Source organism: Suncus etruscus, chromosome 6 (genome assembly GCF_024139225.1).
Source record: "Suncus etruscus isolate mSunEtr1 chromosome 6, mSunEtr1.pri.cur, whole genome shotgun sequence".
In the NCBI taxonomy this organism is placed as follows: Eukaryota; Metazoa; Chordata; class Mammalia; order Eulipotyphla; family Soricidae; genus Suncus; species Suncus etruscus.
The window spans coordinates 99,025,950-99,042,358 of NC_064853.1; the positions used below are offsets into that span (position 1 = coordinate 99,025,950).

Below are 16,409 nucleotides of genomic sequence, written 5' to 3' on the forward strand. Positions count from 1 at the left end.
GCTCAGAAATTGTTCCTGGCAGGCACGGGGGACCATATGGGACGCCGGGATTCGAACCGATGACCTCCTGCATGAAAGGCAAACGCCTTACCTCCATGCTATCTCTCCGGCCCCTGAAGAACTTATTTTTCAGGGTTGAATGTTAGTGTGACACATCAGTGCCCTTTAGTTCTTTCCTCCAGGATTTCCCAAGCACTAAACTGTGGGTTTAGTTTAGCTGTGCAGTGAACAGACTTCTGTCTAGTTATCGTTGCTCTGTTCATGTAAACCCAACACTCCAGTCTTTGTTCCAACTTCAGAACAATGTGCAAGGAATGGATGATGTCAATATGGTATCACTCTGTGTATTGGTTTTTCCCTGTTAAAGAATTACATGCTTTAACAAATTTATCTGTTCTGCTCACTTAACAAATAAGTGAAAAGCCGGAACTAAGGTTTTAAAGAAGCCAAAATCAATGGATTGTAACAGTGGGTGCCAAAATCAACAGGCAACCAAAATGAACAAGTATTGTTGGTTCAAATATTTCCTGCTTGTAATAAAATTGAAGTTCAAAGAAGCTACAGAATTAAGAGCAGTGCTTTCATGTGTACTTTAATTCAACAAATATTTATTGTAAATCTCTAACTTTTTTTTAATACAGTGGGTTTTTTATAGCAGAAGTAATTTAGGCAAATATTAAACTATTTTCAGGAAACATTATCAGAGGCCCCCCCAGGATGGTAGAGTTGGAGAAATCTCTGTCCTGGTCTCCTGGTTTTCCTTTCTGGATTAGGTTTTGTTTTTTTGTTTTGTTTTTTTTTGCATACTAGTTCCAATCAAAGAACACATCCTGAAAGACCACTGGATTCATAAGCTCTTTCATCCTGTTTATACATCCGAGGCTGCACTAATCTGTATTTCTTCAGGTTTCATCAGACAGCAACTATCACCCAGTATCAATAGTCCAGTGGGTTGGCCATGGATGGCTTAGGTAAGAAGTAGCAACTTTCATATTGGGCAGAAGCTCCCCAGAAAGGGTCCTGAATCAGAATGGTCATCCTGTCTTTCCCATAGCTCAAGGTACTTTAATGTCTACATTGGACTTCCTAAGTTGGCTATTGAAGAAGGCTGAGGGTGCATGGTAAAGGCATTCAGAGGATTTTTGATGGAGCCAAATTAATATATGTAGGATCAAAGATTAGGACCTTGTTGGGGAAGGGACAATGCAGGAGATGCTGGGGTTTAGTGGTGTTTAGGTAATGACACTGATTGCCACCTATGGCCCCCTGCAGGGCCCAGGGATTCCTCAAAACCTTTCTTTGGATTTCTGGGGTCGTTCTTTCCCAATGTGGACAGTACCACCTCTGGAGGTTCTGAAGCAATCGAGGGGGCAGTTGTAGCCTCAGATGCAACTGGGGACATTTCCTGTCATCTACTTAAAGAATGAAGATTTCCAGAGGGGTGGGGGTCATTCTTTTCTGTTTTCTCCAAAGGAGATGATTGGCTACATCACTTTGAATTCTCTACCTAGGGGTCTGGGAAGTGCAGGATTATATGGCACCAGCCATCACAGTTCATGGTACAGCAATTAGAAGACACTATTAGGGTCACCCTGGAGTGGGGAAGCTGGAACTCTGCTTTCTCCTTCGTTTTGGAAGAAACAACACATGTCTCCCTCCAATGCTGGAAACTTGTAAAACATGCACTCATAAATTCCCAAAAACACAATGCAGAAAATGCATTTGCACTCCTATGTTAATTGCAGTGCTATGTACAAAAGCCAGATTTTAGAAACAACTCAAATGCTTGAGAACAAATAAGGGGATAAACTATAGTACATCTACACAATGGAATATTATGCAGCTATTAGGAAAAATGAAGTCATGGATTTTGCTTATACATGAATAGACATGGAGAGTATCATACTAAGTGAAATGAGTCAAAGAGAGAGGAAAGACAGGATAATCACACCCATCTAAGGAATATAAAAAAAGACACCATAGTATAAGAATAATACCCAAAGATAATAGAAATTACCCCTTCTACCAAGCTCAAACAAACTGGGCCTTCTCTCCTCTCCAGCCTTCCCTCAGTCTCCTGGTTCCAGTACCAATATTGTTCATCTGCCCTTTCAGGCCAGCTAGCTTCCCTCAGTCTCCTGGTTCCAGTGCCATCATTTTTCATCTGCCCTTTTGTGCCAGCCAGGTTGATGTCAGTGAGGAAATAGGTAACTTCACTCAATCTTTTCCACCAAACACAAGCAGGGCTGTCTTGGGATTTTTCCAAGCATCTTTCCTTTCCTTCCCATTAGTCTTCATTTTCCCAAATCACATATTAGTGCGAAGTCATTTCAATTTATATCATAGACTTTCTGGCTATTGGATCTAGCACTTCTTTCAATAACTTAAGAAATACAGCACTCCAAACCACTAAAAGCAAAGTCCAATAGTGAAGCTAAAGAAGATACTGTGGGGGATATGGAGAGAAATCCTAGCAAAGCTTTAAGTCAACCAAAATGCCTGAATCTAATAATTGAAAACCTAAAATCAATGCATAATGGTTTAGCAATGGAAATCAATGAGTCACATGCCTGTGAAATTAAGAAATCTATGTATGAACCAACTCAAAGAAGAACTCTTTCAGAAGATGAGAAAATCCATACAAATGGAACAGAAGGAACTAAAAAGCATGTTAGCAAGCCATAATAGTAGAATTACACAAGTGGAGAATTGCATAGACAAACTTGAAGACCAATTACAAGCCAGCTTGGATAAAGAAATCAGAAAAGAGGAGAGATAAAACCCTAGAAGAAAATGTAAGGTACTTAATGAACAAAGACAGGAGAAATAATCTTTGAATTATAGGAATTCCATAAGGTGAAGACAATGGGAAAGGGGAAGAACAAGTAGTGAGGGAGATAATAGCAGAAAACTTCTCTACTTTCAGGAAAGAGGTTTCTCTACAAATCCAAAAGGCAAAAAGAGTGCCAAACAAACTAAGCCATAACAGAACAACATCAAGACATTTGGTAATCCAAATGGCAAAAGAGAGAGAGACAGACAGACAGACAGACAGTCAGAGACAGAGAGAAACTCTTTAAAGCAGTAAGGGAGAAAACAACCTCAAGTATAAAAGAAACCATGTAAAAATCAAACCAAGGGGCTGGAGTGATAGCACAGTGATAAGGCGTTTGCCTTGTATGCAACTAAAAGAGGACGATGACGGGTTTAAATCCCGGCATCCCATATAGTCCCCCGAGCCTGCCAGGGGTGATTTCTGAGCACAGAGCCAGGAGTAACTCCTGAGCACCATGGTGTGTCCCCCCAAAAAAACCAAACCAAAACAAAAAACAACCCCCCCAAAAAGAATCAAACCAGATCTTTCATTTGAAACAATCCAGGCAAGAAAAGAGTGGAGTGACATATTCAAACTACTGAATGATTGAAATTTTCAACCTAGAGTCCTCTATACAGCAAAACTCTCACTTACATGGAAGAGAGGGTTAAGAACATTCTTAGACAAAAAAGAACTCACAATATTTGCACCAACAAAACTGACCCTAAATGAGCTATTCAAAGAGCAAATTACACAAACCAAATCCACAATTGTAACAACAACCCTACAAAATATAATGCCACAACAGCTCTTTCTGTCAATAGTTTCTTTAAATGCAAATGATTGAACTCTCCCATCAAGAATGGATACGGCTGTTTAATTTGAGCAGGTATCCAATCAACTGATCTTTATAAATATCTATAATAATGTTCTAATATTTTTATCCAGAGACGAGTACAGGATGCATTTGGAAGCCATGTACTCCCACTACAGTGCTTGATATAAATAGTTTTAATGTCTTAATTTTACTATGTTTATAATAACTCCTTGATATTTTTGTTCACAGTGGCACTTGGAGATATAGGTTGGTCACCCCAGTTCCACCTCTGTATTAGACTATATTATATTAGACTAAGACAGGGACCATTATGATAAGGTCACAATAAAAATTCTAATCTATTAATTTTCTACTTGATTATGCCATTATAATCTAATGTTTATGTACAAAGATAGCAATGGAATATGCAAATGCATGCTATGTACTCCTGTTACAGAGCTCATTCATTGAATATGTTATTGTAACATGTTTTCAATTGTAGGTGGTTTATCATTATACCGTAATGCTCATAATTTTAGATTGCTTTTAGAAAGGGAAACTGGATGCTCAAGACCTGCTAGACAATATTTCATGGTATAGACTCATAGTGCTCATTACCATATCACTTAGTTTTCTAGACTTGGAAATTATGATCATTTTTAAGAATGGTTTATACACAATTCAATCTATGAAGCCTTTCTTCAGTAAAGTTTACCCTCACTAATCATGATTGGCCTAGAAAATGGAAAGCCTTTCCATCTGACTTGCTGGCTTTATTATTTTTTTTAAGTGTTCTGTCCTATTTCATCTGGGTCAGCTTTTTAACTATAATTGATGGATTGATCCTCAGTGTCGGTCTATGTGTGTGCATGAGTATGTGTTGACCATCTCAATGTGTAATGTCCATCTGTAATATATATATAATATATTATATATTACACATTGAGATGGCCAACACATACTCATGCACACACGTAGACATATAATGCCTATGTTGTATATTATCTTTCTCCTTGTCATATATAACCCCTTCTCCCCCCCCTTTTCTTACCACCTTACAGATTCTTTTCTAGCCCTTCACTCTCACCCCCATCTGTTATTTCCCCTCATTTAACTCTTTTTACCCTCAGTTCTTAACTCCTCATGAAACAGAATATTCCCCCCACCCCAGCCATCTGCCAACCAGCTCCCAAAGTGAAAAGATAGATTCTCAGCCTGAAAAGAAAGCTATACTTTGCTGCTACTGATTTGCTCTCAGCAGCCCCCTTTTCCCCACCTCCCTTCACTGTGGACTTTTGTTTACTACTAGAGTCAGTTTCTGAGAAGTCCCCTGGCTCAAGGACATTTCCTAATATATGACTGCTGGGAGTCATTTTTTAGACTCCACAAGACCAAATCACAGGTTGAAGCTGTGCTCCAGATTTTAACCACCCCCACAGACTATTTCAAAAGACTTAAAGGGGACATGCATATCTTCTTTGAATATTTCTTTAGATATATTTCCTTAATAGGTATAACTCTTATTGAATATCTATGTAGCAGCAATTTCTCCCATTTTTTGGGTTCTGTTTAGTAGGGAATTCTAGTAGATAAGTTTCTCTAGTGTGTAGAGTTCATGTTAGAACCAGGGATTGTTGGACTTGTTACTTCTGCCCCAATATGCACCAGTAATACCTTCTGGTATTACTTCCTTTTTGCATAAGCACATTAAAATGGGAAAATCTTACGTGTGCAAACAAGTTCTTATCTAATAGAGATGGGAACACATAAATTTTTACTGCAGTGGGGCCTTACACCCTGAACACTTGTCATAATGACTTGGCTTAGGCTTCAGAAGATCTGACATTGACCATTCACCCCTAAACCTTGGATACCTTCGGTATCCAACCATGGTATTCTACACCATCACCAGGAAATGAACTTCTACCAGGGAAGGTCCTATTGCTGCCCTGGCATTGACTTACTCCAGAGAGGGTTCTTATGACACCTGAGGACTTGGTAATAGCAACAACCTGCTTTCAGGGCAGGGTTCTCTGCATTGCCACCTAATGGTGAGATGAAACCAGAAGACTCTACATCACACTGACTTCAACATAGGATCTGTTCAGAAACCAGAATCTCTAACTACAGAAACCTGACAGCAACAACCATGATTGTGAAGAGCTTTTATTGGGATCAAAGAGAAAGACTTTGGGGTTGAATAACCTAGTATGCCTGAACCTGGAATTGGTGTTCTGCTAGGGTACTTCAAGGATAGGGTATCCCTGTTTTTAGGCCAAAGGTTTTTCCTTTCTATTTCTCCCATATTTTGCTTTGCCTATGCAGACAACAACAACTGCCCCCACCTTTTTTATTGTATTTTTAATCTCTTATCTCTAAAAAAAGGAGCTTACTAAACCTTCAAAATAAACCCCAAAGATAATAGAAATAATGGGTGGAATATGCAATTAAGACAGAGAAGGGACCACTATGATGATAGTTGGAAATAATCACACTGGACAAGAACTGGGAATTGAGAGGAAGTAAAGTGATCTGTATGATATTCCTTCAGTAACAATATTAAAAACCATGGTACCTAAAATGAAAAAAGGATAGAGAGAAACACAGAGACAGAGACAAGGAGAGAGAGAGAATAGCTTCTGCTATAGAGGCAGGCTGGGAGTATAATGGGGGTATAATGGGAGAATTACTGGGGAAATTGGTAGTAGAAAATGAACACTGGTGAAGAGATGGGTGTTCAAACATTGTATGACAAAAAAATCAACTTTATAGCTCTGTCTCATGGTGATTTAATTAATAATAGAAAGAAAGAAAAGTACACCAAGTCTATTTCAAGGCTAGAACTGAGGAGATCCAGAGAAGAATTTTCATTCAGAAAGAAATAGTGTGTGTGCACTCCAGAATTATTTCTGAGAGCCACTGAAGTGGAAAACAAAACCACTATTGTGTGTGTTGGGGGGTGGGGGGGACATATTTTGATGAGGGAAGTGCTATGTCAAGCTCGGGTCTACTAAAGGGAGAACCTTCTTGTTCACAGCAAACAACCCAAAGGAACTGTGGCTGCCTGTTCTTAGCCAGGAGCAGGCTCTGTGGGAAGGAAAGGGGCTCCTGACAAGAGAAAGGCTCCTAAGAAATGTGCATGTCAGTGGAGAAGGGCAGATTACAAGAGGGTGACACTGTTGGGAGAAGAAGGTACTGTCAACTGAGTGAGTGGGGCATGAAATGAAATGAACTTCCTAAGGTTATGAGGAACTTCATGCTCCATAAGAGAAACTTTGGGCTTCCCAATAGTGCTGTCATAGACATGGGGAGACAAGTGCTGCTACAGATCACCAAGTCTTCAGACTAATGGAGTTTGCCTTCGCTTATTTGTGGTAATGAACTTCCTTCCTTCCTTCTTTCCCTTTTTCATTCCTTCCCTTCTTCCTTCCTTCCCTTCCTCCTTCATTCCTTTCTTCCCTCCCTCCCTCCCTCCTTCCCTCCCTCCCTCCCTCCCTCCTTCCTTCCTTCCTTCCTTCCTTCCTTCCTTCCTTCCTTCCTTCCTTCCTTCCTTCCTTCCTTCCTTCCTTCCTTCCTTCCTTCCTTCCTTCCTCCTTCCTTCCCTTTCTTTTTCTCTTTCTTAAGTTGGACTAATTTACAGGGTTGTCTAGTCTTTCTATATCTGCTCATGATTTTAGTTGAAGCTGAACTGCTGACATACATAATCTACTGCCTCTTGAGTTCATCTATGGTACAATTTTCTACAGACAATAATTCTGAAAATTTATAAATAGGTAGTTAATGGGGAGTGTGTGTAAAAAGAAAAAATCAGCGATTCCCTTCTTGTCCCTAAATCTCTGTTTGGGGAAACTTAGTAAGGGGAGGAGCTTCTGAGAACTTGTATTTTGTGTTAACATCCTGCCAATCGTTTACTTTTCTCCAGGTTGTCCAATTGGAGGTGATTTACCAGAAATATAGCAGGAAAAACTTGTCCACAGAGTTTGGCAGTCTTTGCTAGGAATTCAAAGAGCTGCCAAACTGCAAGTTTTTGATAGAAAGGTAAGTTCTGATTCATTGGTTTTGTATTTTCTAATAAAGTTATGAGGAATGAAAGAAAAAGACTGAAACTTTGTGATGTCTGTTCTGGGGCAGTTGGCTGGAGTTAATGTCCCAATCTGGTTTCTGGAGAGGGAGGTGCCTCAACAAATGGTTCAGACCTAGCCTGGATCATGGAGAACCTGCTTAATCTGAGTTCTGTGCTTTGCGGTGTGTTTTCTGCAAGTTATTTCATCCTAACTTTTAGTTTGCTGCCTTGACTAATTTTTTTAGTTGTGTTCAATTTTTGGAAAATGATATTGGATTTTCTAGGTAAGAAATTTTATTTTCTTCAGCCAGTGATATTTTGCCCTCTTCCTTTCCCATGCATTGGTCATGCTTAGCAGAACATTGCCGATAGGAACACTGATAATGGACTTGTTATATTCCTAGTCTTTTGGGGGACTGTTTCAGTGGCTTCTATTAAATTATAACAGTGGTGTATATTCCTGTAGATGTTTGTCAGTAAGTAAATTTCCTGATGCTTTTAAAAAGGTTTTTGATGAAGGGCCCGGAGAGATAGCACAGCGGTGTTTGCCTTGCAAGCAGCCGATCCAGGACCAAAGGTGGTTGGTTCGAATCCCGGTGTCCCATATGGTCCCCCGTGCCTGCCTGCCAGGAGCTATTTCTGAGCAGACAGCCAGGAGTAACCCCTGAGCACTGCCGGGTGTGACCCAAAAACCAAAAAAAAAAAAAAAAAAAAAAAGGTTTTTGATGAACTAAAAAGATCCTATGATTTTTCCTGTTTCTTCTTATCTTAAGAAAATGCATTTTGACTTATAGCTTTTCTTTTAATGAATATTTTTTCCGATTTGGAATCATTCCTAATTTTAATTTCTCAGAAATAGCCTCTTTCTTTTTAATATTATGGGATTTGGTTGGATCATATACTCTTGGGGATCTTTAAGCTCAGTGCTATTGTTGCCAGGCAGTGTGCATGGGACAGTGAATAAGTTGCGTGGAAGTCAGAAGGGCAGGCTGGGAGAGAGCCAGGAACATGCTGAAGGAGCTGCAACTCTCGCTGCTGGTCGTTCTGCTGCTGGCCTGCGGTGTCCTCTACCAGTTCTCCCTGAAGTCCAGCTGCTTCTTCTGCCTGCCTTCCTCCACGTCGAAGCAGGGACCTGAAGCCCTTTTGAGCACTGGGCGCAGCATTGTATTCCTGGAGACCTCAGAGAGGACAGAGCCTTCCTCACTGGCCTCTTGTGCAGTGGAGTCAGCTTCCAGGATTTACCCAACCCAGCCGGTGCTCTTCTTTATGAAGGGGCTCAATGATTCCATGCAGCGGTCGCCAAACTCCACGCACCGCGCCTTTGCCCTTCTCTCAGCTATCAGCAATGTTTTCCTTTTCCCTTTGGACATGAAAACACTATTTGAAGACACGCCGTTGTTTTCATGGTACATGCACGTAAGTGTTTAGAGAATCTTCTTCTTTTTTTTTTTTTCTTTTTGTTTTTTGGGTCACACCCAGCAGTGCTCAGGGGTTACTGCTGGCTGTATGTTCAGAAATCGCTCCTGGCAGGCTCCGGGGACCATATGAGATGTCGGGGTTCAAACCACCAACCTTCTGCATGCAAGGCAAAATGCTTTACCTCCATGATATCTCTCTTAGAACCGTGTCAGAAATTGTGTCAGATGGAGATAAGGACTTAGCGTCAGAGATAGGATCAGAACCCAGATGTTTAATTCTTGCTTGCTCTATTTTTGATTTCCAGTCTTGATTCCAGAAATAGAGGGAGGAGGACATACTTTGAGTTTATTTGGATATATATATATATTTGGTTTTTGAGTCAACCTGGCAGCGCTCAGGGGTTACTCCTGGCCTACGCTCAGACATCGCTCCTGGCAGGCTCGGGGGACCATATGGGACACTGGGATTCAAACCACCATCCTTCTGCATGCAAGGCAAACATCCTACCTCCATGCTATCTATCTGGCACCATGGAACTTTATATTTTTATGTCTTTTGTCTCCCTCCACCTTATTTCTCAAGATTATGTGATTCTTTTGTTTGTTTATTTTTGGTTTTGGTTTTTGGGACACATCCGGTGAGGCTCAGGGGTTATGCACTAGAAATTGCTGGTTATGCACTAGAAATTGCTCCTGGCTTGAGGGACCATATGGAACGCCGGCAAATAGAGCCACAATCGCTCCTAGGTCAGCTGCTTGCAAGGCAAATGCCCTACCGCTGCACCACCACTCCAGCGCCTTGGATTATGTAATTCTTTTTTTTTTTTTGGGGGGGGTCACACCTGGTAGTGCTCAGGGGTTACTCCTGGCTCTAAGCTCAGAAATCGCTCCTGGCAGACTCAGGGGACCATATGGGACGCCGAGATTCAAACCACCATCCTTCTGAGTCTAAGGCAAATGCTCTACTGCTGTGCTATCTCTCCGGCCCCGGATTATGTGATTCTTAAAATAAAAAACTAAAAAAAGTGAGTTCATTCTTTTAAAAATTTTATTTAATTTGAAATTACATAGGAAAAACTTCCATAATTTCACATTTTTACTTTAAACATTAAAAAATTAATCAAAGAACTGTGGTTTACTAGTTGACTTTAAGTATCTCATATTTCACCACCAATCCCACCACCACAAGCGTCAACTCCCATCACCAGTGCTCCCATACTATGTCATTCCCATCCCTGCCTGCAACTTTGACAGTAGTTTCAGCTTAGTTGCATGTTTTCAGTGTTATTGAAACTGTACTATGGATGTAGAGCTACACTACTCTCCCATATCCTCAGTATAACAGAAGTTCAGATCCCAGCTCTTTATTACTTCCCTTTTCTAGTGAGATTGAATTTCTGTAACTTTTGAGCTGTAAGACCACTTCTTTTTTAAAGGCAGTTTCCAGATATGGCTAGTTGTTTTTTTTTTTTTTAGCCTGAGTGGGGAAACAAGTCAACGTTTTACTTTAAAATGCTGTAACTAGAACATTCATGAAGGATCCGGTAGAGAGCTTTATTAGATTTAGATCAGACTAACCTATAAAGTTTGATCTAAATTCTAATTTTTTTTCTTGTTCTTTTTTTGGGATGGGGAGCACACCTGGCTTCGCTCAGGGGTTACTCCTGGCTCTATGCTCAGAAATTTCTCCTGGCAGGCTCGGGGGACCATATGGGATGCTGGGATTCAAACCACCATCCTTCTGCACGCAAGGCAAACGCCTTACCTCCATGCTCTCTCTTTGGCCCCATAATCTTAAGCCAGACCAGATACCAGCAAGCTTTTTTCTCTAAATCAGTAAATCCTTTAGGCTTTGTAGGTTAAAAAGAATAACAGAGAATATTATATAGGCACCTATATTAAATTCCAATGACAGTTGTAATAAATCTTCACAACTTTGGTGACTTATGAAAATGAACATATTCTCTAACAAATAGGAAGACCAGAAGTCCCAATCAGTCTTATTGGGCTGATAACCCAGTTCTGGCAGGGCTCATTTCCCTCTTGGGTAAAAAATTTTTCCTCCAGTCTTCCCTTCCATCGTCACAGCTCTTATTTCTCTCTCTCTCTCTCTCTCTCTCTCTCTCTCTCTCTCTCTCTCTCTCTCTCTCTCTCTCTCTCTCTCTCTCTTTCTCTCTCTCTCTCTCTCTCTCTCTCTCTCTCTCTCTGTGTGTAAAGGGGGTGAGAAGGGAGGTTGGGAGAAAGAGCCTTAAAAACATTTATGATGGCATAAATGTTATATGGCATAAGAATACTAAAGGATCTTTCTCTACCCAACCTGAATAATATCTGTAAGGCCCTTATGATTTCAACATTGCCAAGTTTCAGAAAATAGGACCTAATCTTTTTGAGTGGCATTTTCTAGCCTACATTTTCATATCTATCAAAGATATAGGTAGGTATATAACTATAAGTAGATAGGTAGATAGATTGATACTGTCTGATGCTGCTTCATTTATTTGAGGACTGGGTGGGGCCTTCTGAGTGAGCCCTTGTTGCTGTCAGCTGAAGACATTTTCTGCCCTAAGCCAATAGACCTAGTAGGGACATTTAAACTAGGACCACCTGATATGAGAGTGGAGCAATGCCTGATTGAGATTTCACCTCTAGGTCCTGCAACTAAAATTGCTCAAAATTTATTTATGTCTCTGGGACTATTTACTTTTTATCATCATACTTCCAGATAAACAGTTTTACTTGTTTATTTACATTTTGGGGGGGTCCAAGCCCAGTCAAAGCTCAGGGGTTACTCTTGGCTCTGCACTCAGGAATTATTCTTGGTGGTGCTTTGGGGACCATATGGGATGACCAGGATCAAGTCTGGGTTGACTGAGTATAAGGCAAGCATCTTACCTGCGATACTGCCTCTCCAGCTCATCTTCATTTTGAATGACTAAAATAGAACTCTGAAGCCAGTCTTCTTGAGTTTACATTTGATTAAAGTCTGACTTACTTTGGACAAATAACTGAACCAATTAGTCCTTTTAATTTTTCACTTGCCAAAAAAGTGAACCAGTCATACTGGTTTAGTATTGGAACTGTTATTGGCACATATTAGTCACTACAGTGATTTATGAGGTTTTCAGACATTGTATTTTATAAGATGATATAATGTCTTTGTTGTCTTACTTTCATGTAGTTTTATCAGAGATATTTAAAGAAAGTTTAAAGCTTGTCAAAAGTGAGGATTGCTTCTCATGCTTTTAGTGAGCATAAATTCAGAAAAAGTATTTTGTTCCTTCCCTCCAATTTTTAGTATTCCATTTGGGAACACTGACATTTTTTTTTGTTTTGTTTTTGGGTCACACCCGGCTGTGCTCAGGGGTTACTCCTGGCTGTCTGCTCAGAAATAGCTCCTGGCAGGCACGGGGGACCATATGGGACACCGGGATTTGAACCAACCACCTTTGGTCCTGGATCAGCTGCTTGCAAGGCAAATGCCGCTGTGCTATCTCTCCGGGCCCAACACTGACATTTATATTGATTTATTTCTATTCTTTTAAAGCCATATTCTATCTGACTCACAGTTTAGCATTTTCAGTTAACTGCTCTCCACAACCAATCTATCAGCAATTCCCGATGGCTTTATATTGGCATGTATTCAAATCTGACCAGCCTCTCACCTCCTATTTTCTTTATTTTCTTCAACATCATCACCTGCATAGTTTCACCACACCCCACTTCTTCACTGGTCTGTTCGCTATTATCCTTCTCTCTTCTCAACATCACCCTACTGCTGCTTTCCATACTATAGCTGTGTGAGCATTTGAAGTTAAATTTAGGTAACATAGCCACCCTACAGGATCAACCTTGTCCCTTTGATCTCAGCCACCACTTCTTCCTTCCTAATGCCTACACTTAGGACTGCCCTTCTACAAAAACTCTTTCCCAGACTCAACCCCATTCTTCCAGCTTTTCTTCAGAGAGTTCTCATACCTAATTCATTCAAGATCTGCTGCTGGGGCCCACAGGAAGAGGTGCTTTATGCTACTCCCAGGCTGTTTTTCCTTAATAATCCTTATCAACACTCTCTTTATACATACATATGCATACATACACACAGGCACATTTTTTCTTCTTCATATTGTTCCAGTTGGACTTTTATTTGCTGAACTGTTTCTTTGAGTAGGCACTCAATGACTATTATTCAAGGAATTAGTGAATGAAGGTGTGCAGATAGGCATGATCAGAAAGATCCTATTACTAATTCCTCAAAGAGCATAGACACTGATATTTTCTATAGGTCCATTATTTATTTTTACCAGTTTCTAGTATCTTTTAGGACTTAAAATTGTTCTCACATGAAGTTTGTGACTATTTTACACCCTGCTGAGAACAACATTTGGAGCTCTTGAGAAATTTCTCCATTAGCTTTTCCTATGGTTAATATTGATTATTCTGTGTGTGTGTGTGTGTGTGTGTGTGTGTGTGTGTGTGGTTTTTGGGTCACACCCGGCAGTGCACAGGGGTTTTTCCTGGCTCCGTGCTCAGAAATTGCTCCTGGCAGGCACGGGGGACCATATGGGACGCCGCTGGGACCTTCTGCATGAAAGGTAACACCTTACCTCCATGCTATCTCTCTGGCCCCGATTACTCTTAACAATGTCATAGATTAGTTAAAAGATGTTAAGATATGGAACTTAGGGGCCGGAGAGATAGCACAGGGATGTTTGCCTTGCAAGCAGCGGATCCAGGACCTAACGTGGGTGGTTCGAATCCTCTAGTCCCATATGGTCCTCCGTGCCTGCCAGGAGCTTTTTCTGAGCAGATAGCCAGGAGTAACCCCTGAGCGCTACCGGGTGTGGCCCAAAAACCAAAAAAAAAAAAAAAAAAAAAAAAAAAAGATATGGAACTTAGGAGCGCTTTGCACGCAGTCAATCCAGGATGAACCTTAGTTCAGTTCCCAGTGTCTCATATGGTCCCCCAAGCCAGGAGCGATTTCAGAGCTCATAGCCAGAAGTAACCCCTGAACATCACTGGATGTGTCCCACAAAAAAAAAAAAAAAAAAAAAAAAAGAAACCTAAGCAATAGTACTATAGGTACTATGTTTGTCTCTGAAACCACCAGGAGTGGTCCCTGAGTTCCAAGTCAGATGTAAGCCTTAAGCTACAAACAAACAAACAAAAATGCTGCTAAGATCTTACCATCAATATTGAATTCTGGCTGTAAGCTTTTCTTTACAGGGACCTCCCCCAGCTGCATAGGTAGAGATGAAGCATGGGGTTTTGCTGATGCCATCTAGTAGGTACTTGCTGGGGACACTGAGCAGGATATGGGTACTATGAATTGAAATTCAAAGCTAGGCCTCTCCTTGAAATATCTCCACCCTTAGTCCTATACATTTTTTATTTTATTTTATTTTATTTTATTTTATTTTATTTTGGCCACATCCAGTGATGTTAGGCAAGTGTCCTACTAGTATAATATCACTGGCCCCTAACTTTTATTTAGAAAAAAAATATATATATTTTTGTTTTGTTTTGTTTTGTTTTTGTTTTTTGTTTTTTCGGTCACACCCGGTGACGCTCAGGGGTTGCTCCTGGCTATGCGCTCAGAAGTCGCTCCTGGCTTGGGGGACCATATGGGACACCAGGGGATTGAACCGCGGTCCGTCCTAGGTTAGTGCTGGCAAGGCAAACACCTTACCTCTAGCACCACCACGCCGGCCCCTAGAAAATATTTTTAAGCCAGATGTGAGTATTTTATTTTATTTTTCTATTTTGGCTGTTTTGAAGTTACTCCTGACTCTGCACTTAAAGATCATTCCTGACAGACTTGAGGAACCATATGGATTGAACCCAGGTCAGCCGTATGCAAGACAAGCACCCGACACACTTTACAATCCATCATTATATACAGTTTACATATTATTATTGTTTTTTTGGGCTCACATTTGGCTGTGTTCAGGGTCACATCAACTTTTGGGTTCAGGGGACATTCTTGGTGGGGTTTCAGTAACCGTATGCTGTGCTGGAATTCAAATTAAAGTTTTAGCTGCAACTAAATCTTTGAAATACCCCCCCCCCCACCTATTCATTTAAAGGCAACTTTTGGGGGTAGGAAGTGAAAATACAAAGTAGGGCATTGATAAACAGTATTTGGGGAGCTGATTTCTAGCCTGGGAGTGGTCTCTGACATTGATCTTTTTTTACTGTTTTCTCTGCTGCTGGGAACTGATTTGCAGGTCAATATCAGCACACAGAGCAACTGGCTTCATGTCAGCTCAGATGCAGCTCGCCTGGCCATCATCTGGAAGTATGGGGGTATCTACATGGACACTGATGTCATTTCCATCAGACTTATTCCTGAAGAGAATTTTCTGGCTGCCCAGTCTTCTAAATTCTCCAGCAATGGAGTTTTCGGATTTGTCCCCCACCACCCCTTCCTGTGGGCATGCATGGAAAACTTTGTGGAACACTATGACTCAGAAGTCTGGGGAAAACAGGGTCCTGATTTGATGTCAAGGATGTTGAGAGTATGGTGCAAACTTGGAGATTTCCAGGAAGTGAGTGATCTGAAGTGTTCAAACTTGTCTTTCCTACACCCTCAAAGATTTTACCCCATCTCCTATCCAGAGTGGAAGCGTTACTATGAAGTCTGGGACAAAGAGCCAGACTTCAATGTCTCCTATGCTCTGCATCTGTGGAACTACATGAATAAGGAGGGTCGAACTGTGGTTAGAGGAAGCAACACTCTGGTGGAAAATCTCTACCGGAAGTATTGTCCCCATACTTACAGAGATCTTATTCAAGGCCCAGAAGAGCAAGTGACCAGGAATCAGGGTCCAAGTAACAAATAGAGCCAACATTTTGGGTTCTCCCCTTTCTCCAAAGATGTGGGGGTTTACTAATCCAGTTCAGATTAGCTTTCATGTCTATAATAGGAAACACTCAAGAACACTGGCAGATAAAATTTCACCATCTCTTTTATCATATAAAATAAATTTTATGCAGGCTGTAAAAGTTGGCTATGGCCACTACAGCCATTGGGATTCTTCTTCTTTTTTTTTTTTTTTTTTTTGGTTTTCGGGTCACACCCGGCAGCGCTCAGGGGTTACTCCTGGCTCTACGCTCAGAAATCGCTCCTGGTAGGCTCGGGGGAATCATATGGGATGCTGGGATTTGAACCACCGTCCTTCTGCATGCAAGGCAAATGCCCTGCTTCTATGCTATTTCTCTGGCCCTGGGATTCTAGACTTCCTATATGCATTTCTCCTTCCAGTATCAATAGTTCAGGGATTTATGGTTGCTGAACCT

At 40.9% G+C, this 16,409-nt stretch overlaps 1 protein-coding gene across 1 annotated transcript; it reads left to right on the top strand.

Moving 5' to 3' along the window:
* Positions 1-7,838: 7,838 nt before the first annotated feature.
* Positions 7,839-16,014, top strand: A4GNT (alpha-1,4-N-acetylglucosaminyltransferase). The gene is made up of 3 exons (XM_049775993.1): positions 7,839-7,979; positions 8,635-9,111; positions 15,338-16,014. Exons 2-3 carry the CDS (start codon positions 8,704-8,706, stop codon positions 15,950-15,952), a joined length of 1,023 nt encoding a protein of 340 aa, XP_049631950.1. The 5' UTR covers positions 7,839-7,979; positions 8,635-8,703; the 3' UTR covers positions 15,953-16,014.
* The last annotated feature ends 395 nt before the right edge of the window (positions 16,015-16,409 follow it).

Coding starts and splice junctions, on each gene's coding strand:
- A4GNT (XM_049775993.1), top strand. CDS start 8,704: ATGCTGAAGGAGCTGCAACTCTCGCTGCTGGTCGTTCTGCTGCTGGCC. Junction 9,112..15,337: donor TGTTTTCATGGTACATGCAC/GTAAGTGTTTAG, acceptor ACTGATTTGCAG/GTCAATATCAGCACACAGAG.